Source organism: Phyllobates terribilis, unplaced genomic scaffold (genome assembly GCF_046119375.1).
Source record: "Phyllobates terribilis strain yellow unplaced genomic scaffold, ASM4611937v1 Scaffold_4__5_contigs__length_816908805, whole genome shotgun sequence".
In the NCBI taxonomy this organism is placed as follows: domain Eukaryota; kingdom Metazoa; phylum Chordata; class Amphibia; order Anura; family Dendrobatidae; genus Phyllobates; species Phyllobates terribilis.
Genome location: NW_027362764.1, coordinates 13,646,404 through 13,669,047, shown reverse-complemented (window position 1 = coordinate 13,669,047; position 22,644 = coordinate 13,646,404). Strand labels below are relative to the sequence as shown.

General features: G+C 50.5%; 1 protein-coding gene across 4 annotated transcripts in view; it reads right to left on the bottom strand.

Annotated features, from left to right (window-relative positions):
• The window catches only part of ALS2CL (ALS2 C-terminal like), a 212,116-nt gene that overhangs the window by 3,943 nt on the left and 185,529 nt on the right, over positions 1 to 22,644 (bottom strand). For 3 of the 4 annotated variants that reach the window (XM_073677157.1, XM_073677159.1, XM_073677158.1), the window contains exons 21-27: positions 22,406 to 22,477; positions 21,953 to 22,129; positions 18,292 to 18,334; positions 10,912 to 10,971; positions 7,861 to 7,922; positions 7,275 to 7,424; positions 3,277 to 3,373 (exon numbers count right to left, since the gene is read on the bottom strand). In XM_073677157.1, the coding sequence (XP_073533258.1) occupies positions 3,277 to 3,373; positions 7,275 to 7,424; positions 7,861 to 7,922; positions 10,912 to 10,971; positions 18,292 to 18,334; positions 21,953 to 22,129; positions 22,406 to 22,477 (661 nt within the window). The remainder of the gene's footprint in view (positions 1 to 3,276; positions 3,374 to 7,274; positions 7,425 to 7,860; positions 7,923 to 10,911; positions 10,972 to 18,291; positions 18,335 to 21,952; positions 22,130 to 22,405; positions 22,478 to 22,644) is intronic. The other variant, XM_073677160.1, reaches the window with a different exon arrangement.

The following is a 22,644-nucleotide window of genomic DNA, read 5'->3' as shown; positions in this document are numbered from 1 at the left end:
ATGAGACCACACCCCTTATACTGCAGCACCAGCTCCTCATCTATCACTGCTGACAACCAGCCTGTATACATGTGTGAGAGGTTGTCAACCCCGCCCCCTGGTGATGACATCACTGATATAATGATGAGACCACACCCCTTATACTGCAGCACCAGCTCCTCATCTATCACTGCTGACAACCAGCCTGTATACATGTGTGAGGGGTTGTCAGCCCCGCCCCCTGGTGATGACATCACTGATATAATGATGAGACCACACCCCTTATACTGCAGCACCAGCTCCTCATCTATCACTGCTGACAACCAGCCTGTATACATGTGTGAGAGGTTGTCAGCCCCGCCCCCTGGTGATGACATCACTGATATAATGATGAGACCACACCCCTTATACTCCAGCACCAGCTCCTCATCTATCACTGCTGACAACCAGCCTGTATACATGTGTGAGAGGTTGACAGCCCCGCCTCCTGGTGATGACATCACTGATATAATGACATGAGACCACACCCATTATACTGCAGCACCAGCAACTCATCTATCACTGCTGACAACCAGCCTGTATACATGTGTGAGGGGTTGTCAGCCCCGCCCCCTGATGACATCACTGATATAATGATGAGACCACACCCCTTATACTGCAGCACCAGCTCCTCATCTATCACTGCTGACAACCAGCCTGTATACATGTGTGAGGGGTTGTCAGCCCCGCCCCCTGATGACATCACTGATATAATGATGAGACCACACCCCTTATACTGCAGCACCAGCTCCTCATCTATCACTGCTGACAACCAGCCTGTATACATGTGTGAGAGGTTGTCAGCCCCGCCCCCTGGTGATGACATCACTGATATAATGATGAGACCACACCCCTTATACTGCAGCCCCAGCTCCTCATCTATCACTGCTGACAACCAGCCTGTATACATGTGTGAGGGGTTGTCAGCCCCGCCTCCTGGTGATGACATCACTGATATAATGATGAGACCACACCCCTTATACTGCAGCACCAGCTCCTCATCTATCACTGCTGACAACCAGCCTGTATACATGTGTGAGGGGTTGTCAGCCCCGCCCCCTGATGACATCACTGATATAATGATGAGACCACACCCCTTATACTGCAGCACCAGCTCCTCATCTATCACTGCTGACAACCAGCCTGTATACATGTGTGAGGGGTTGTCAGCCCCGCCCCCTGGTGATGACATCACTGATATAATGATGAGACCACGCCCCTTATACTCCAGCACCAGCTCCTCATCTATCACTGCTGACAACCAGCCTGTATACATGTGTGAGGGGTTGTCAGCCCCGCCCCCTGGTGATGACATCACTGATATAATGATGAGACCACGCCCCTTATACTCCAGCACCAGCTCCTCATCTATCACTGCTGACAACCAGCCTGTATACATGTGTGAGGGGTTGTCAGCCCCGCCTCCTGGTGATGACATCACTGATATAATGACATGAGACCACACCCATTATACTGCAGCACCAGCTCCTCATCTATCACTGCTGACAACCAGCCTGTATACATGTGTGAGGGGTTGTCAGCCCCGCCCCCTGGTGATGACATCACTGATATAATGATGAGACCACGCCCCTTATACTCCAGCACCAGCTCCTCATCTATCACTGCTGACAACCAGCCTGTATACATGTGTGAGGGGTTGTCAGCCCCGCCTCCTGGTGATGACATCACTGATATAATGATGAGACCACACCCCTTATACTGCAGCACCAGCTCCTCATCTATCACTGCTGACAACCAGCCTGTATACATGTGTGAGGGGTTGTCAGCCCCGCCCCCTGGTGATGACATCACTGATATAATGATGAGACCACACCCCTTATACTGCAGCACCAGCTCCTCATCTATCACTGCTGACAACCAGCCTGTATACATGTGTGAGAGGTTGTCAGCCCCGCCCCCTGGTGATGACATCACTGATATAATGATGAGACCACACCCCTTATACTCCAGCACCAGCTCCTCATCTATCACTGCTGACAACCAGCCTGTATACATGTGTGAGAGGTTGACAGCCCCGCCTCCTGGTGATGACATCACTGATATAATGACATGAGACCACACCCATTATACTGCAGCACCAGCAACTCATCTATCACTGCTGACAACCAGCCTGTATACATGTGTGAGGGGTTGTCAGCCCCGCCCCCTGATGACATCACTGATATAATGATGAGACCACACCCCTTATACTGCAGCACCAGCTCCTCATCTATCACTGCTGACAACCAGCCTGTATACATGTGTGAGGGGTTGTCAGCCCCGCCCCCTGATGACATCACTGATATAATGATGAGACCACACCCCTTATACTGCAGCACCAGCTCCTCATCTATCACTGCTGACAACCAGCCTGTATACATGTGTGAGAGGTTGTCAGCCCCGCCCCCTGGTGATGACATCACTGATATAATGATGAGACCACACCCCTTATACTGCAGCCCCAGCTCCTCATCTATCACTGCTGACAACCAGCCTGTATACATGTGTGAGGGGTTGTCAGCCCCGCCTCCTGGTGATGACATCACTGATATAATGATGAGACCACACCCCTTATACTGCAGCACCAGCTCCTCATCTATCACTGCTGACAACCAGCCTGTATACATGTGTGAGAGGTTGTCAGCCCCGCCCCCTGATGACATCACTGATATAATGATGAGACCACACCCCTTATACTGCATCACCAGCTCCTCATCTATCACTGCTGACAACCAGCCTGTATACATGTGTGAGAGGTTGTCAGCCCCGCCCCCTGGTGATGACATCACTGATATGATGAGACCACGCCCCTTATACTGCAGCACCAGCTCCTCATCTATCACTGCTGACAACCAGCCTGTATACATGTGTGAGGGGTTGTCAGCCCCGCCCCCTGGTGATGACATCACTGATATAATGACATGAGACCACACCCATTATACTGCAGCACCAGCTCCTCATCTATCACTGCTGACAACCAGCCTGTATACATGTGTGAGGGGTTGTCAGCCCCGCCTCCTGGTGATGACATCACTGATATAATGATGAGACCACACCCCTTATACTGCAGCACCAGCTCCTCATCTATCACTGCTGACAACCAGCCTGTATACATGTGTGAGGGGTTGTCAGCCCCGCCCCCTGGTGATGACATCACTGATATACTGTCCATAATAAATTATCTTTGTGTAGAATTTGCTGTAGATGATTTTCCTTCCTATTCTGAGCACTTCATATATCTCATGATTCGTTACAAACCTCCAGAGCTGTCAGCAGAAAGTCATTAATTCCTCCTCGGTTACTGGGATCCATCAGGTCTTGAATAAAGTGGATTTCTGCTCCTAAGTGCTGTATACTGGAGAAGGAAAAAGCCCAAACATTATCAGCTGCTCTGTGTTACTAATTATGTCATGTGATCATTCCCAGCTAATCAAAATCACAGAATCGTATCATGTATCTCTGTATACAGGGAGCTCCCCCTAGTGGTGGCTGCAGACAGAATCGTATCATGTATCTCTGTATACAGGGAGCTCCCCCTAGTGGTGGCTGCAGACAGAATCTTATCATGTATCTCTGTATACAGGGAGCTCCCACTAGTGGTGGCTGCAGATAGGATCTTATCATCTATCTCTGTATACAGGGAGCTCCCCCTAGTGGTGGCTGCAGACAGAATCTTATCATCTATCTCTGTATACAGGGAGCTCCCCCTAGTGGTGGCTGCAGACAGAATCTTATCATGTATCTCTGTATACAGGGAGCTCCCCCTAGTGGTGGCTGCAGACAGGATCTTATCATCTATCTCTGTATACAGGGAGCTCCCCCTAGTGGTGTCTACAGACAGAATCGTATCATGTATCTCTGTATACAGGGAGCTCCCCCTAGTGGTGGCTGCAGACAGGATCTTATCATCTATCTCTGTATACAGGGAGCTCCCCCTAGTGGTGGCTGCAGACAGAATCTTATCCTGTATCTCTGTATACAGGGAGCTCCCCCTAGTGGTGGCTGCAGACAGGATCTTATCATGTATCTCTGTATACAGGGAGCTCCCCCTAGTGGTGGCTGCAGACAGGATCTTATCATCTATCTCTGTATACAGGGAGCTCCCCCTAGTGGTGGCTGCAGACAGAATCTTATCATGTATCTCTGTATACAGGGAGCTCCCCCTAGTGGTGGCTGCAGACAGGATCTTATCATGTATCTCTGTATACAGGGAGCTCCCCCTAGTGGTGGCTGCAGACAGGATCTTATCATCTATCTCTGTATACAGGGAGCTCCCCCTAGTGGTGGCTGCAGACAGAATCTTATCATGTATCTCTGTATACAGGGAGCTCCCCCTAGTGGTGGCTGCAGAGAAAAAGAACTGTATCATGTAAAGCTGTCTTTCTGTTTTAAAAATGTTTGGCATATTACCATGGATTATTCTCCTGCTAGACAGAGATCCATCCCTATGAAGCATTTATGGCATATACTTCCTGAACTGGTAAAACCCATTTAACTCTTTGGTTGCGTGATGTCATGCTGAATATTTGGCGAGTGACTCACAAACATTGAGCCGTCAGCTATATAACAATCTATATATATAATCGTCTTATCCCGTCTGTCTGTCTGTCTGTCTGTGTGTCCAGGAAATCCCGCGTCGCTCATTGGTCCGGCAGCGGCCAATCAGCGCCGCGGGATTTCTGAAAAAAGATGGCGGCCGTTAGCGGCTCATCTGCGGGACGGAGCTCAGCGGCGATGCAGCCGGGAGATGAGCGCCGCGAGGCGCTGATCTCCCGGCCGGTATCAGCAGAAGGACCCCGGCGCTGCCCGCAACCAATCACCGATCTTGGCTCCACATTTAAACACCACTGCGCTGATTGGTCGCGGCCGATATTTAAATTTGGCGCCCAAATCGGTGATTGGTCGCGGGCAGCGTCCGCGACCAATCAACGATTTGTGCGGCACATTTAAATAGCGGCCGCGACCAATTGGACCCGCAGCGCCGCTCCCCGGTCCTCCCTTCACACCCTAGCCGCATGGATGTCAGCGGCGCTCCCCGTTCCTCCCTTCACACCCTAGCCGCATGGATGTCAGCGGCGCTCCCCGTTCCTCCCTTCACACCCTAGCCGCATGGATGTCAGCGGCGCTCCCCGTTCCTCCCTTCACACCCTAGCCGCATGGATGTCAGCGGCGCTGCCTGTGCGGATACTTGCGCTCCGAGAACCCGGGACATGAGCGGGCGCTCGCAGCAGAAGTATCCGGACCCGCAGCGCCGCTCCCCGGTCCTCCCTTCACACGTTAGCTGCTGATGTCCCCACAGTATCCGCATGGTGTTACAAAGGTCCGGACATTTGTGTTAAAAAACGCAGATTGGTCGCTGGCGCTGCCCGCGACCAATCACCGATTTCGGCGCCAAATTTAAATATCGGCCGCGACCAATCACCGATCTTGGCTCCACATTTAAACACCGCTGTACTGATTGGTCGCAGACGCTATTTAAATGTGCCGCCCAAATCGGTGATTGGTCGCGCACAGCGTCGGCGACCAATCAGCACAGCGGTGTTTAACTTTAGCGCCAAGATCACTGATTGGTCTCGTGCGGAGAGCGCGACCAATCAGCGAATCGTATTGGTGAGGAGCGGGGAGCGCCGCAGCCTGTGCGGCTACTTCCACTGGGAGAAGCCGGGACATGAGCGGGCGCTCGGAGCAGAAGTATCCCGACCCGCAGCGCCGCTCCCCGGTCCTCCCTTCACACCCTAGCCGCTGATGTCCCCACAGTATCTGCATGGTGTTACAAAGGTCTGGACATTTGTGTTAAAAATCGCTGATTGTTCGCTGGCGGTGCCCGCGACCAATCACCGATTTGGGCGCCAAATTCAAATATCGGCCGCGACTAATCAGCACAGCGGTGTTTAAATGTGGAGCCAAGATCGGTGATTGGTCGCGTCCGATATTTAAATTTGGCGCCCAAATCGGTGATTGGTCGCGGGCACCGCCAGCGACCAATCAGCGATTTGTAACACCATGCTGATACTGTGGGGACATCAGCGGCTAGGGTGTGAAGGGAGGACCGGGGAGCGGCGCTGGGGGTCGGGATACTTCTGCTGCGAGCAGTCGCTCATCTCCAGGCTTCTCGCAGTGGAAGTATCCGCACAGGCTGCGGCGCTCCCCGGTCCTCACTAATACGATTCCGCTCCCCGCTCCTCACCAATTCGATTCGCTGATTGGTCGCGCTCTCCGCACGAGACCAATCAGTGATCTTGGCGCTAAAGTTAAACACCGCTCTGCTGATTGGTCGCAGCCGCTGCCTGCGACCAATCGCCGATTTGGGCGCCTCATTTAAATAGCGGCCGCGACCAATCACCGATCTTGCCGCGACATTTAAACACTGCTGTGCTAATTGGTCGCGGACGCCAGCCGCGACCAATCAGCGAGCTTGGCGCCAAATTTAAACAACGCTCTGCTCATTGGTCGCGGACGCCAGACGCGTCCAATCAGAGAGATTGGCGCCAAATTTAAACAACGCTCTGCTGATTGGTCGAGGCCGGCGGCCGCGACCAATCAGCAGAGTAATGCAGAGTGGGATTTAAATTTGGCCCTAAAGTCGCTGATTAGTCGCGGCTGACGGCCGCGACCAATCAGCAGAGCGTTGTTTAAATTTTGCGCTAAAATCGCTGATTGGTCGCGGCCGGCGGCCTCGACCAATCAGCAGTATTGGCGCCAAATTTAAACACCGCTCTGCTGATTGGTCGTGACTAATCAGCGATTTTGGTGCCAAATTTAAACACGCTCTCCAGTCCTCACTAACACGGTTCGCTGATTGGTCGCGGCCACCGCCCACGACCAATCACCAATATTGCTGCTAAATTTAAACACCGCTTTGCTGATTGGTCGCGGTTGCCGAACGCGACCAATCAGCGATTTTGACGCAAAATGTAAACACCGCTCTGCTGATTGCGCCCGGTCGGCCGCATACCTATTCTAGAATACCCGATGCATTAGAATCGGGCCACCATCTAGTATATTATAATTATAATCTTGTAATTTAACATGATGAATCACAAGTGGGGTTCAGGATATTTACCCTTAGGGACAACCTTTCTAATAGGGTGATCCCCCCATAACCTCCCGGTGTCCTACCTGCCCATGCGGAAAATGAGTTATCCAACATTGACATCGAGTATCCAAACTCATTGTGCTACAGTAACATGAAGTCAGTATAGAAACAATGTATCACAAGGTATCACAAGGTACTGTATGACTTCTACACTCCTCACCCTGCTCGGGACACCACATATATCAGCAGGGGCAGCAGGTCGTCCATGGGAAGCTTGTAGTCTTTACTGACCACCCGGGACACTGTCTTCTCGATCTCCAGATACGTCTTCAGGATGATGTCCAGCTTCTCCTTCGGGTCGACCGTTGAGCTGAGAAACAAATTTAACAAGAAAAACGTCAAGGTTTCATCTCCAGACCTCATAAACTGACTGCGCTTATTGGGGGTTGTCAGGCAGTGTGGCCGGTGTAACCGGATTGTCAGACCCCTCAGGTCTTCAGTAGTCGATGGTGGAGCGGTCACTGAGGACACGCACCGCGGCTCTGTATAACGTGTGGGCATACTAATGAGATTTTTGCCACAGACACATTTCAGGTGGAGATCCCCTTTAATTTTCCATTCTCTCTATACACAGGGCGCTGAGAACGTTCTGGTTTTCTGCATTGTGAAGGATGTGACAGCTCAGCAGATACATGAGGTCACAATGTAACACACAGGAATCTGTAGCTGGGGAGATGATCCCCATCATCCACAGGATCCCCCCTGACTACGGCTCATATTAACCCTGAGTTTGCTGTAGGACTTACATGATCTTCTGCAGACACTCGGTCGCAGACTGGAAACATTTGTGTCTCACGATGGAATATCTCTGAAAATAGAAATGGGATAAATCACTAAATCTTCTCCGACAACAAGGAAGACTCACTGCAAACCTCCACATCATGAGACACCAGTCACCTCCAGAGCTGCGGTCACTATTCTGCTGTTACATTGCGTCTCATCCTCCACTCACCTCCAGAGCTGCACTCACTATTCAGCTGTTACATTGTGTCTTATCCTCCAGTCACCTCCAGAGCTGCAGTCGCTATTCTGCTGTTACATTGTGTCTCATCCTCCACTCACCTCCAGAGCTGCAGTCACTATTCAGCTGTTACATTGTGTCTCATCCTCCACTCACCTCCAGAGCTGCACTCACATTTCAACTGTTACATCATGTCTTATCCTCCAGTCACCTCCAGAGCTGCAGTCACTATTCTGCTGTTACATCATCTCTTATACTCCAGTCACCTCCAGAGCTGCAGTCACTATTCTGCTGTTACATTGTGTCTCATCCTCCACTCACCTCCAGAGCTGCAGTCACTATTCTGCTCTTACATCATGTCTTATCCTCCAGTCACCTCCAGAGCTGCAGTCACTATTCTGCTGTTACATCATGTCTTATCCTCCAGTCACATCCAGAGCTGCAGTCACTATTCTGCTGTTACATCATCTCTTATACTCCAGTCACCTCCAGAGCTGCAGTCACTATTCTGCTGTTACATCATGTCTTATCCTCCAGTCACATCCAGAGCTGCAGTCACTATTCTGCTGTTACATCATCTCTTATCCTCCAGTCACCTCCAGAGCTGCAGTCACTATTCTGCTGTTACATCGAGTCTTATCCTCCAGAGCTGCAGTCACTATTCTTCTGTTACATCATGTCTTATCCTCCAGTCACCTCCAGAGCTGCACTCACTATTCTACTGTTACATCGTGTCTTATCCTCCAGTCACCTCCAGAGCTGCACTCACTATTCTGCTGTTACATCTTTTCTCATCCTCCAGTCACCTCCAGAGCTGCAGTCACTATTCTTCTGTTACATCATGTCTTATCCTCCAGTCACCTCCAGAGCTGCACTTACTATTCTGCTGTTACATCATGTCTTATCCTCCAGTCACATCCAGAGCTGCAGTCACTATTCTGCTGTTACATCATCTCTTATACTCCAGTCACCTCCAGAGCTGCAGTCACTATTCTGCTGTTACATCGAGTCTTATCCTCCAGTCACCTCCAGAGCTGCAGTCACTATTCTTCTGTTACATCATGTCTTATCCTCCAGTCACCTCCAGAGCTGCACTCACTATTCTACTGTTACATCGTGTCTTATCCTCCAGTCACCTCCAGAGCTGCACTCACTATTCTGCTGTTACATCTTTTCTCATCCTCCAGTCACCTCCAGAGCTGCAGTCACTATTCTTCTGTTACATCATGTCTTATCCTCCAGTCACCTCCAGAGCTGCACTCACTATTCTGCTGTTAAATCTTTTCTCATCCTCCAGTCACCTCCAGAGCTGCAGTCACTATTCTGCTGTTACATCGTGTCTTATCCTTCAGTCACCTCCAGAGCTGGAGTCATTATTTTGCTGTTATATCATGTTTTATACAACAGTCACCTCCAAAGCTGCAGACACCATTCTGCGTCTGCACTTATATAATGTCTTATCCTCCAGAGCTGCAGTCACTATTCAGCTGTTACATCGTGTCTTATCTTTCAGTCACCTGCAGAGCTGTAGTCACTATTCTGCTATTATATCATGTCTTATACTCTAGTCACCTTCAGTGCTGCTGTCCCTATTTTGCTATTACATAGTGTATTATCCTCCAGTCACCTCCAGAGCTGCAGTCTCAATTCTGCTATCACATCATGTCTTATCCTCCAGTCACCTCCAGAGCTGCAGTTACCATCTTGAAAGCTGCAGGTTTTAACAGTTAGTAGAAAGTGATGGAGCGTTTCAGAATAGTGCAACAAAATAAAAATAATAGAAGAAAACAGTCAAATTGTGACCGCAGCTCTGGCAGTGTCTGGAGGATCTCATGTAACTTGCACACAAGGGCTTGAAACTTTGGATACAACTCCAGTAAGACTGAGGCAGATCTCCAGGTGCTGCATACAGGGGTCTATACTTCACTAACTGTCACGATCCCGCCAGTCGCTGTGTCCTAGGGACGCTGTGAGTGACAGCTCAGCCGCCCTATGGATAGCAGGAGCGTATCGGGCTGTCAGTGCTGTGAGTGACAGCTCAGCCGTCCTATGGATAGCAGGAGCGTATCGGGCTGTCAGTGCTGTGAGTGACAGCTCAGCCGTCCTATGGATAGCAGGAGTGTGTCAGGCTGTCAGTGCTGTGAGTGACAGCTCAGCTGCCCTATGGATAGCAGGGGCGTTTCGGGCTGTCAGTGCTGTGAGTGACAGCTCAGCCGTCCTATGGATAGCCGGAGCGTATCGGGCTGTCAGTGCTGTGAGTGACAGCTCAGCTGCCCTATGGATAGCAGGGGCGTTTCGGGCTGTCAGTGCTGTGAGTGACAGCTCAGCCGTCCTATGCATAGCAGGAGTGTGTCAGGCTGTCAGTGCTGTGAGTGACAGCTCAGCTGCCCTATGGATAGCAGGGGCGTTTCGGGCTGTCAGTGCTGTGAGTGACAGCTCAGCCGTCCTATGGATAGCCGGAGCGTATCGGGCTGTCAGTGCTGTGAGTGACAGCTCAGCTGCCCTATGGATAGCAGGAGCGTATCGGGCTGTCAGTGCTGTGAGTGACAGCTCAGCCGCCCTATGGATAGCAGGAGTGTGTCAGGCTGTCAGTGCTGTGAGTGACAGCTCAGCCGCCCTATAGATAGCAGGTGTGTGTCGAGCTGACAGTGCTGTGAGTGACAGCTCAGCCGTCCTATGGCTTTTGACCTGGGACTTCTTGACAACTCTGCTTCACGGCTAGTCCATGAGAAGTGACTAGTGTTACTCTAACTCTTCATATTGGGAAAGGTTGGAAGGAGTGCGGAGTCGGGTTTTGATATAGTTAGTGCCCCCGTCATGTGACCCTACATCTCACCTTTGTCCTTGGGTAGGGTGTGGGCTGCGCTGGGTTCCTGGGCAGCGGCAGAGTCCGGGTCTGGGGGAGAACCGGGGGCAATTTTTTTTACTGAATTGTTGTGGTAACAAGCAAGAGGGACATGCCGTGAGGTCGGGGGGCAGCATCATACACGAGGGGGTAAGTACCAAGGAGGCAGCACATGCAGCTCGAGGAGGAGAACTTCCAAAGGGTGGAGGACACAGAGCGTGAGGGGTAAGAGGGGGTCACAAGGTCATAAGTGTGGACACTCAGGACCCAAGCCCACCCTGGAAGAGATGAGTGCTGCCCTGTGATGGGCAGGATTGTGTGCGCAGCACGGCACTATTGGGGGCTGTATGGCTACACAGTTACAAGGGTATTATTGTCACCTTATAGGCAATATTAGGCTCTGGTGTTGCTGTCTTGCACCCTTGGGAAACTTTCAGCTCAGTGTGAATATATTACAGTTGTGGTCAAAAGTTCTGACACATTTTCACATTTTGCCTCTTCAGTGTTTATCGCACTTGTATTCGTCTGTTTCTATGGTTACTGACGGACAATTATAAACATTCCATCAGTTGTTACATTTTATTGACAAATTCATTAAGTTTCTGTAAAGCCTCAATATTCCCAGCGCTGCCCCTTATTCTCCAGTCTTCTGCCCTGAGAAGCCCCCACACATTGTGAGTGATCCCCTTCATGGATAAGAAGCTCCCACACATTGTGAGTGATCCCCTCCATGGATGAGAAGCCCCCGCACATTGTCAGTGACCCCCTGCATGGATGAGAAGCCCCCGCGCATTGTGAATGACCCCTGCATGGAAGAGAAGCCCCCAAACATTGTGAGTGACCCCCTCCATGGATGAGAAGCCCCCGCACATTGTGAGTGACTCCCTCCATGGATGAGAAGCCCCCACACATTGTGAGTGATCCCCTCCATGGATGAGAAGCCCCCACACATTGTGAGTGATCCCCTCCATGGATAAGAAGCCCCCGCACAATGTGAGTAATCCCCTCCATGGATGAGAAGCCCCCACACATTGTGAGTGATCCCCTCCATGGAAGAAAAGCCCCCACACATTGTGAGTGACCCCCTCCATGGATGAGAAGCCCCCACACATTGTGAGTGACCCACTCCATGTATGGGAAGCCCCCGCACATTGTGAGTGATCCCCTCCATGGATGAGAAGCCCCCACACATTGTGAGTGACCCCCTCCATGGATGAGAAGCCCCCACACATGAAGGGTCTCAGGAGGTTTTACTGTCAGCAGACACAGGCCTCATGGCAGAGTCACTTTCTCTTGTCTTGACAATAAGACTTCCAGATGTCCCAAATAGACTTAGAGGCTTCATCAGAAAAAAATAACTTATTTATGTAAGTTTGCAGGAAGTTATTGGGGCTAAGTTATTTTCTCTGATGAAGACCCTCTGATAACCTCTGAACTGTGATGAGACAAGAACGGGCGGCCAATGGCCACCGGCCATCAGTCAGGATCTGCCCAGAATAGATATCCAGTTGCCGAGGGAAGGGCAGAAGTGTGGAGAATAAGGGGAAGAAGTCTGGAGAATAAGGGGGCAGTAGTGTTGAGAATAAGGGGCAGGAGTGTGGAGAATAAGGGGCAGAAGTGTGGAGAATAAGGGGCAGAAGTGTGGAGAATAAGGAGGCAGAAGTGTGGAGAATAAGGGGGCAGAAGTGTGGAGAATAAGGGGGCAGAAGTGTGGAGAATAAGGAGGCAGAAGTGTGGAGAATAAGGGGGCAGAAGTGTGGAGAATAAGGGGGCAGAAGTGTGGAGAATAAGGGGGCAGAAGTGTGGAGAATAAGGGGCAGAAGTGTGGAGAATAAGGGGGCAGAAGTGTGGAGAATAAGGAGGCAGAAGTGTGGAGAATAAAGGGGCAGAAGTGTGGAGAATAAGGGGGCAGAAGTGTGGAGAATAAGGGGGCAGGAGTGTGGAGAATAAGGGGCAGGAGTGTGGAGAATAAGGGGGTAGAAGTGTGGAGAATAAGGGGGCAGAAGTGTGGAGAATAAGGGGGCAGAAGTGTGGAGAATAAGGGGGCAGAAGTGTGGAGAATAAGGGGGCAGAAGTGTGGAGAATAAGGGGGCAGAAGTGTGGAGAATAAGGGGGCAGAAGTGTGGAGAATAAGGGGGCAGAAGTGTGGAGAATAAGGGGCAGAAGTGTGGAGAATAAGGGGTAGGAGTCTGGAGAATAAGGGGTAGGAGTCTGGAGAATAAGGGGGCAGGAGTGTAGAGAATAAGGGGCAGAAGTGTGGAGAATAAGGGGCAGAAGTGTGGAGAATAAGGGGCAGAAGTGTGGAGAATAAAGGGCAGAAGTGTGGAGAATAAGGGGCAGAAGTGTGGAGAATAAGGGGGCAGAAGTGTGGAGAATAAGGGGGCAGAAGTGTGGAGAATAAGGGGCAGAAGTGTGGAGAATAAGGGGCAGAAGTGTGGAGAATAAGGGGCAGAAGTGTGGAGAATAAGGGGGCAGAAGTGTGGAGAATAAGGGGCAGAAGTGTGGAGAATAAGGGGGCAGAAGTCTGGAGAATAAGGGGCAGAAGTCTGGAGAATAAGGGGGCAGAAGTGTGGAGAATAAGGGGGCAGAAGTGTGGAGAATAAGGGGCAGAAGTGTGGAGAATAAAGGGCAGAAGTGTGGGAAATAAGGGGCAGAAGTGTGGAAATAAGGGGCAGAAGTGTGGAGAATAAGGGGCAGAAGTGTGGAGAATAAGGGGGCAGAAGTGTGGAGAATAAGGGGACAGAAGTGTGGAGAATAAGGGGGCAGAAGTGTGGAGAATAAGGGGCAGAAGTGTGGAGAATAAGGGGCAGAAGTGTGGAGAATAAGGGGCAGAAGTGTGGAGAATAAGGGGCAGAAGTGTGGAGAATAAAGGGCAGAAGTGTGGAGAATAAGGGGCAGAAGTGTGGAGAATAAAGGGCAGAAGTGTGGAGAATAAAGGGCAGAAGTGTGGAGAATAAGGGGGCAGAAGTGTGGAGAATAAGGTGCAGAAGTGTGGAGAATAAAGGGCAGAAGTGTGGAGAATAAGGGGCAGAAGTGTGGAGAATAAGGGGCAGAAGTGTGGAGAATAAGGGGCAGAAGTGTGGAGAATAAGGGGCAGAAGTGTGGAGAATAAAGGGCAGAAGTGTGGAGAATAAAGGGCAGAAGTGTGGAGAATAAGGGGCAGAAGTGTGGAGAATAAAGGGCAGAAGTGTGGAGAATAAAGGGCAGAAGTGTGGAGAATAAGAGGCAGAAGTGTGGAGAATAAGAGGCAGAAGTGTGGAGAATAAGGGGGCAGAAGTGTGGAGAATAAGGGGCAGAAGTGTGGAGAATAAGGGGCAGAAGTGTGGAGAATAAGGGGCAGAAGTGTGGAGAATAAGGGGCAGAAGTGTGGAGAATAAGGGGCAGAAGTGTGGAGAATAAGGGGCAGAAGTGTGGAGAATAAGGGGCAGAAGTGTGGAGAATAAGGGGCAGAAGTGTGGAGAATAAAGGGCAGAAGTGTGGAGAATAAAGGGCAGAAGTGTGGAGAATAAGGGGGCAGAAGTGTGGAGAATAAGGGGGCAGAAGTGTGGAGAATAAGGGGGCAGAAGTGTGGAGAATAAGGGGGCAGAAGTGTGGAGAATAAGGGGGCAGAAGTGTGGAGAATAAGGGGCATAAGTGTGGAGAATAAGGGGCAGAAGTGTGGAGAATAAGGGGGCAGAAGTGTGGAGAATAAAGGGCAGAAGTGTGGAGAATAAGGGGGCAGAAGTGTGGAGAATAAGGGGGCAGAAGTGTGGAGAATAAAGGGCAGAAGTGTGGAGAATAAGGGGCAGAAGTGTGGAGAATAAGGGGGCAGAAGTGTGGAGAATAAGGGGACAGAAGTGTGGAGAATAAGGGGGGCAGAAGTGTGGAGAATAAGGGGCAGAAGTGTGGAGAATAAGGGGCAGAAGTGTGGAGAATAAGGGGCAGAAGTGTGGAGAATAAGGGGCAGAAGTGTGGAGAATAAGGGGCAGAAGTGTGGAGAATAAAGGGCAGAAGTGTGGAGAATAAAGGGCAGAAGTGTGGAGAATAAGGGGCAGAAGTGTGGAGAATAAGGGGGCAGAAGTGTGGAGAATAAGGTGCAGAAGTGTGGAGAATAAAGGGCAGAAGTGTGGAGAATAAAGGGCAGAAGTGTGGAGAATAAGGGGCAGAAGTGTGGAGAATAAGGGGCAGAAGTGTGGAGAATAAGGGGCAGAAGTGTGGAGAATAAGGGGCAGAAGTGTGGAGAATAAGGGGGCAGAAGTGTGGAGAATAAGGGGGCAGAAGTGTGGAGAATAAGGGGCAGAAGTGTGGAGAATAAAGGGCAGAAGTGTGGAGAATAAAGGGCAGAAGTGTGGAGAATAAGAGGCAGAAGTGTGGAGAATAAGGGGCAGAAGTCTGGAGAATAAGGGGCAGGAGTGTGGAGAATAAGGGGCAGGAGTGTGGAGAATAAGGGGCAGAAGTCTGGAGAATAAGGGGCAGAAGTCTGGAGAATAAGCGGGCAGAAGTCTGGAGAATAAGCGGGCAGAAGTCTGGAGAATAAGCGGGCAGAAGTCTGGAGAATAAGGGGGCAGAAGTCTGGAGAATAAGGGGGCAGAAGTCTGGAGAATAAGGGGGCAGAAGAAGTCTGGAGAATAAGGGGGCAGCGCTGGGAATATTGAGGAGTCACACAAACTTCATGGACTTTAAGAAATTAAATCACTTATGGAATGTTTCTAGTTGTCCGTCAGTAACTATGGAAACAGCAGAATAAAAGAGCGAAAAATGTGAAAACCAAAATCTGTGTCCATCTCACAACTTTTGGCCACGACTGTACATGCATTGGGCCATCTGCAGCACTATTTTGCAGGCTGTATGGTAGAATAATAATTTACAGACATAGTTAGGTCCAGAAATCTTTGGCCAGTGACGAATCTTCGTGATTTCAGCTCTGCAGTCCACAATTTAGCTATTTTGGATTTAAAATGAATCGAGTGAGATATAATTGAAGTGGAGATTTTCAGGTCTAATTAAAGGGGTTGAACAAAAATCTCCTGTGAAACGTTTAAGAATTGCAGCCATTTTACTACAAATCTTCCTCATTTCAGGGGCTCAGAAGTTATTGGACAAATTCACTTTCCCATAAATAAAATGTCTATGTTTTACTCTTTGTGGAGAATTCTTTGCAGCAATGGAGGCCATGGTCATCACAATCACTGGTCTCCTCCGGTGTGAGGCTTTGCAGCAATGACGGCCTGAAGTCTGGAGGCCATGGACATCACCATCGCTGGTCTCCTCCGGTGTGAGGCTTTGTGGTAATGACGGCCTGAAGTCTGGAGGCCATGGACATCACCATCGCTGGTCTCCTCCAGTGTGAGGCTTTGTGGTAATGACGGCCTGAAGTCTGGAGGCCATGAACATCACCATCGCTGGTCTCCTCCGGTGTGAGGCTTTGTGGTAATGACGGCCTGAAGTCTGGAGGCCATGGACGTCACCATCGCTGGTGTCCTCCGTTGTGAGGCTTTGCAGCAATGACGGCCTGAAGTCTGGAGGCCATGGACATCACCATCGCTGGTCTCCTCCGGTGTGAGGCTTTGTGGTAATGACAGCCTGAAATCTGGAGGCCATGGACATCACCATCGCTGGTCTCCTCTGGTGTGAGGCTTTGTGGTAATGACGGCCTGAAGTCTGGAGGCCATGGACATCACCATCGCTGGTCTCCTCCGGTGTGAGGCTTTGTGGTAATGACGGCCTGAAGTCTGGAGGCCATGGACATCACCATCGCTGGTCTCCTCCGATGTGAGGCTTTGTGGTAATGACAGCCTGAAGTCTGGAGGCCATGGACATCACCATCGCTGGTCTCCTCCGGTGTGTGGGTTTGCCGTCTTTACTGCAGTGACTTCAGTTCTCGCTTGTTTGTGGCTCTTCCTGTCGTCAGTTTTGTCTTTATCCTGTGAAATGAGGCTCGATGGGCTGAGATCCGGTGAGGACTCGGCCATTGCAGAATATTCCTCTTCTTTGCTTTCGCAGGATGTTTTGGGTCATTGTCCGTCTGTCCTGTGAAGCGTCGTCCACTCAATCTTGCTGCATTTGTGTGAATCTGAGCAGACAGTCTCGCCCTGTAAATACTGGATTTATCCGGCTGCTTCTGTCTTCAGTCACATCATCAGTAACCACTAGTGACCCAATGCCATTGGACGCCATGCATGCCCGCGCCATCACACCGCCTCCACCATGTGTTACACAGGATGTGCCGAGGACCAGGAGCCGCTCCAAGCCGTCTCCAGACTTTCTTCTTCCATCATTCCGGTGTAGGTTGATCTGTGTTTTGCTTTTCCAATCCCTGGCGGCTTCTTTAGATGTTTTTGGTAAAGTCTAATCCGGCCTTTCTATTTTCCGGCTGATTAATGATTTGCACCTTGTGGTGACCCCTCATTATTATATGAAGTCTCCTCTTTATGGTGGACTTAGATACTGAGACTCCAACGTCCTGGAGAGTGTACTTCACTTGGGGGGATATTGTGAAGAGTTTTTTCTTCTCCATGGAAAGGATTCTGTGATCACCCACCACTGTTGTCTTTCGGAACGTCCAGGCCTTTTTGAGTTCCCGAGCTTACCAGGGTGGTCTTTTTTTTTTTTTTACAGAATGTATCAAACTGTTAATTTGGCCGCTCCTAACATGTCTCCTCTCTCTGATGGATTTCTTCTTTTTTTTTTCAGTCTAATTATGGTCAGTTTGTCTTTCACTGAGAGCTCCTTTCACTGAACGTTGTGGGTTCACAGCATCAGCTTCCAAATTGCACATGCCACACCTGGAATCAGCTCCAGACCTTTTACTTGCACAATTGATGATGGATTATCGATGGATTATTAAGCCCATGCCGCCTAGTAAAGAGCTTTTGAGATAATTGAGAGGCAGCTACATATTAATGAGCTGTAATTCCTAAACCTTTCCCCCAATCAGGAAGTGAATCCCCTCAGATTAAAAGCAGAGAGTCGTCCCTTTAATCCCAGATTGATTATAGAACTGGATCTGGAATATGTTTTGGTAAATGGCTAAAATGCCAAAACTTGTGTCACTGTCCAAATATTTCTGGACCTACCTGTATGTGGGTATGGAGGGTACTGATATGGAGTACACTGCTATGCCACCACACACTCTGATTCTTAGGAGGGATGACTATATAAGCCCCTACAGTCGGTATTTGGGCCTCATTTCTCCTCTCTATGATGGTAAAACCCTTGACAAGCAGCTGCTGACGCACAATGGAGACCACAATTCACACCATCACAAATCACACAACGAGCCCTTTTGTCCCTACACCTACCACATCCTCTACAATCCCCTGAACCCCAAAAATTCACACACAAACTCCAAATACCATGCAAGAAATACGAAGGGCCGCTGTTATCTCTTACCTGATTGGCCGTGAGCTTCACATCCTTCAGGGGCCACAACTGCCTAATGGAGAAGAAGAAACAGCAATAAAAGAAGACTGATATCAGCCTTTCTTATAATGCTCCAGTACTGATATAACCGTCAGACATACCAGCCCATCATTATAGGGTGTAGAGGGGGTACAGATGCCTCAGTTCTCCCTAATATAGGAATGTAAGTATTTGGGGCCAGATATGTAATGCAGAGGTGTATCTGGGGGGGTAGCATCTGCCCCGGCCTGATGCGGCAATCCGAGGTGTCTCGCTGGTGGCAGCATTTTGCCGCCACCCGGACTGGGGGTCAGCCATTCTCCGAGCTGGCTGCCAGCCATTCTCCGAGCTGGCTGCCAGCCATTCTCCGAGCTGGCTGCCAGCCATTCTCCGAGCTGGCTGCCAGCCATTCTCCGAGCTGGCTGCCAGCCATTCTCCGAGCTGGCTGCCAGCCATTCTCCGAGCTGGCTGTCAGCCATTCGCCGAGCTGGCTGTCAAGCTGAGAGAAGGTGCAGCGCGCCGGCTCCCAGTGATCAATTGCACTCGCGTGTTTCAGACAGGCGCGTGCACAATTGAAGCCCTGACCGCCTTTTCCAGGCGACGTCAGCAGCGTGATCAGGTCATGTGATCTCGCTGCTGCCATCATTCGTCCGCACCGCAGAAGCGCAAACAACATTGGTGGTAAGTGCTCCAGAGGAGCTGAAGACACCAAAGATTTAGTGTAACGAGGGTGCGGAAGATTTGAGGAGACAGGTTGGGGAGCAAGGAAGGGAGAGGGGTGCGGACACAGTATGGGATCGGGAGAAATTTGAGGACAAAGAAAGAGGAGCAAGACGGAAGATGAGGGGGTCATGTATGAGGAAACACTTTGAGGGGATGGGTGCAAAGACAGTATGGTGAGTGGGGGAGTGGGTACAGACACAGTGTGGTGAGTGGTGGGATGGGTACAGACACAGAATGATAAGTGGGTGGTTGGGTACAGACACAGTATGGTCAGTGGGGGGGTGGATACAAACACAGTATGGTGAGTGGTAGGATGGGTGCAAACACAGTATGGTGAGTGGTGGGATGGGTGCAAACACAGTATGGTGGGGGGGTGGGTAAAGACACATTATGGTGAGTGGTGGGATGGGTGCAAACACAGTATGGTGAGTGGTGGGATGGGTACAGACTCAGTATGGTGAGTGGGGGGGTGGGTAAAGACACATTATGGTGAGTGGGGGGGGTGTGTACAGACACAGTATGGTGAGTGGGGAGATGGGTACAGACACAGTATGGTGAGTGTGGGGATGGGTACAGACACAGTATGGTGAGTGGGGGGGATGGGTACAGACACAGTATGGTGAGTGGTGGGATGGGTACAGACACAGTATGGTGAATGGGGGGGTGAGTACAGACACAGTATGGTGAATGGGGGGGTGAGTACAGACACAGTATGATGAGTGGTGGGATGGGTACAGACACAGTATGATGAGTGGGGGGATGGGTACAGACACAGTATGGTGAATGGGGGGGTGGGTACAGGCACAGTATGATGAGTGGTGGGATAGGTACAGACAGTATGGTGAGTGTGGGGTGGGTACAGACACAGTTTGGTGAGTGGGGAGTGGGTACAGACAGTATGGTGAGTGGGGTGGGGGGTGTTTACAGACACAGTACGGTGAGTGGGGGATGGGTACAGACACAGAATGAGTGGGTGGTTGGATACAGACACAGTATAGTGAGTGGGTGGATGGGTACAGACACAGTATAGTGAGTGGGGGGATGGGTACAGACACAGTATGTTGGGTTGGGGGGTGAGTACAGACACAGTATGGTAAATGGGGGGTGAGTACAGACACAGTATGGTGAGTGGGGGGGTGGGTACAGACACATGAGTGGGGGATGGGTACAGACACAGTATGGTGAGTGGGGGATGGGTATAAACACAGTATGGTGAGTGGTGGGATGGGCACAGACACAGTATGGTGAGTGGTGGGATGGATGCAAACACAGTATGGTGAGTGGGGGATGGGTACAGACACAGTATGGTGAGTGGGGGATGGGTACAGACACAGTATGGTGAGTGGGGGATGGGTACAGACACAGTATGGTGAGTGGGGGATGGGTACAGACACAGTATGGTGAGTGGGGGGATGGGTGCGAACACAGTATGAGGAGCAAGGGAGGGAATATATGCGGCGGACACAGTATGAGGAGCAAGGGAGAGAATGTTTGCGGACGCAGTATGGGAAGCGAGGGTGATGGGATGTGTGCAGGCACAGGAAAGTTGGGGGCATGTGTGAGGAGGCAGTATGGAGAGCAGGTAAATATGTTAGGAGACATTATGGTTAGCAGGGGGGATGTGAGAGAAGACAGTGTGAGGAGGGAGTGGGAAACATGTGAGGAGACTATAGAGGGAAACAGTGTGAGGAAATAGTATGGGGAAGAAAAGTATGAGTGGGCACAGACTAGAGACTGAATAGTGTCAGACGATAGCATGGGGGGTCAGTATGCCAAGGAGGGAGGATCTGGTGAGGGGCACAGTATAGAGACTTGACCCTATAAGGAGGACACAGTGTGAAAGGACAGTATGAAGAGGGGGCCCAGTATGGACAGGAAGGGGCAGTGTGGAGCGCATGCCCCTCTGATCTCCAGTTTCCTTGCCCCTCTGATCTCCAGTTTCCTTGCCCCTCTGATCTCCAGTTTCCTTGCCCCTCTGATCTCCAGTTTCCTTGCCCCTCTGATCTCCAGTTTCCTTGCCCCTCTGATCTCCAGTTTCCATGCCCCTCTGATCTCCAGTTTCCTTGCCCCTCTGATCTCCAGTTTCCTTGCCCCTCTGATCTCCAGTTTCCTTGCCCCCATGATCTTCAGTTTCCTTGCCCCCATGATCTTCAGTTTCCTTGCCCCCATGATCTCCAGTTTCCTTGCCCCTCTGATCTCCAGTTTCCTTGCCCCTCTGATCTCCAGTTTCCTTGCCCCTCTAATCTCCAGTTTCCTTGCCCCTCTGATCTCCAGTTTCCTTGCCCCTCTGATCTCCAGTTTCCTTACCCCTCTGCTCTCCAGTTTCCTTGCCCCTCTGCTCTCCAGTTTCCTTGCCCCTCTGATCTCCAGTTTCCTTGCACCTCTGATCTCCAGTTTCCTTGCCCCTCTGATCTCCAGTTTCCTTGCCCCTCTGATCTCCAGTTTCCTTGCCCCTCTGATCTCCAGTTTCCTTGCCCCTCTATTCTCCAGTTTCCTTGCCCCTCTGATCTCCAGTTTCCTTGCCTCTCTGTTCTCCAGTTTCCTTGCCTTTATGTTCTCCAGTTTCCTTGCCCCTCTGTTCTCCAGTTTCCTTGCCCCTCTATTCTCCAGTTTCCTTGCCCCTCTATTCTCCAGTTTCCTTGCCCCCCTGATCTCCAGTTTCCTTGCCCCTCTGATCTCCAGTTTCCTTACCCCTCTGATCTCCAGTTTCCTTACCCCTCTGATCTCCAGTTTCCTTACCCCTCTGTTCTCCAGTTTCCTTGCCCCTCTGATCTCCAGTTTCCTTGCCCCTCTGATCTCCAGTTTCCTTGCCCCTCTGATCTCCAGTTTCCTTGCCCCTCTGATCTCCAGTTTCCTTGCCCCTCTGATCTCCTCTTTTGGGGCCCCTCTGCCCTCCTGTTTTGGGGCCCATTTTCTCCCATGTACTCACTTCTGTACATCCAGAAACTCCAGCAGTTTGGTGTCTGTCAGATGACCCAGGCGCACGATCCCCTGCCAGTAGAGGGCGTCCTCTTGCTGTCGGTACAGCATGTACAGCATGAAGAGGTCGGCGTGGAAGCGCGGGAGAATGGCCGGGAGGATGAGTGTGGAGGGGTTCAGGTCCTCGCTGAAAATAATAAAAAAATAACACAATTAACACTCCATCCCTGGCCTAATTCCTGTAATCCAGCATCAATGAGTCAGATTATGAGTGATTCCGGATTATCAGATGGTTGTGCGGCTTCCAGTGATCTCAGATGTCGCTGTGGATTATCTGAGTTGCTGATTTTGATGATTCTGGTGCCGACTGATGGAAACTTTCCTGGAGAATCTGAGTTTATTATTAATGTTTAGTACAGATCCTTCACAAAAGCAACAAAGAAAAGAAAATGTGAATCTTCACCTCATTTCATCGTCGTCCGGCGCCTCCGGCAGCGAGCGGACGCTTTTATCAGCTTTCATAGCGAGTAAAACTCTAAAGATAGAAAAGAGGAGAATTAGGAATAATGACATTAACCCACCGGACACCAGGGATAATATCATTATTATTACACCGGACACCAGGGATAATATCATTATTATTACACTGGACACCAGGGATAATATCATTACTATTACACCGGACACCAGGGATAATATCAT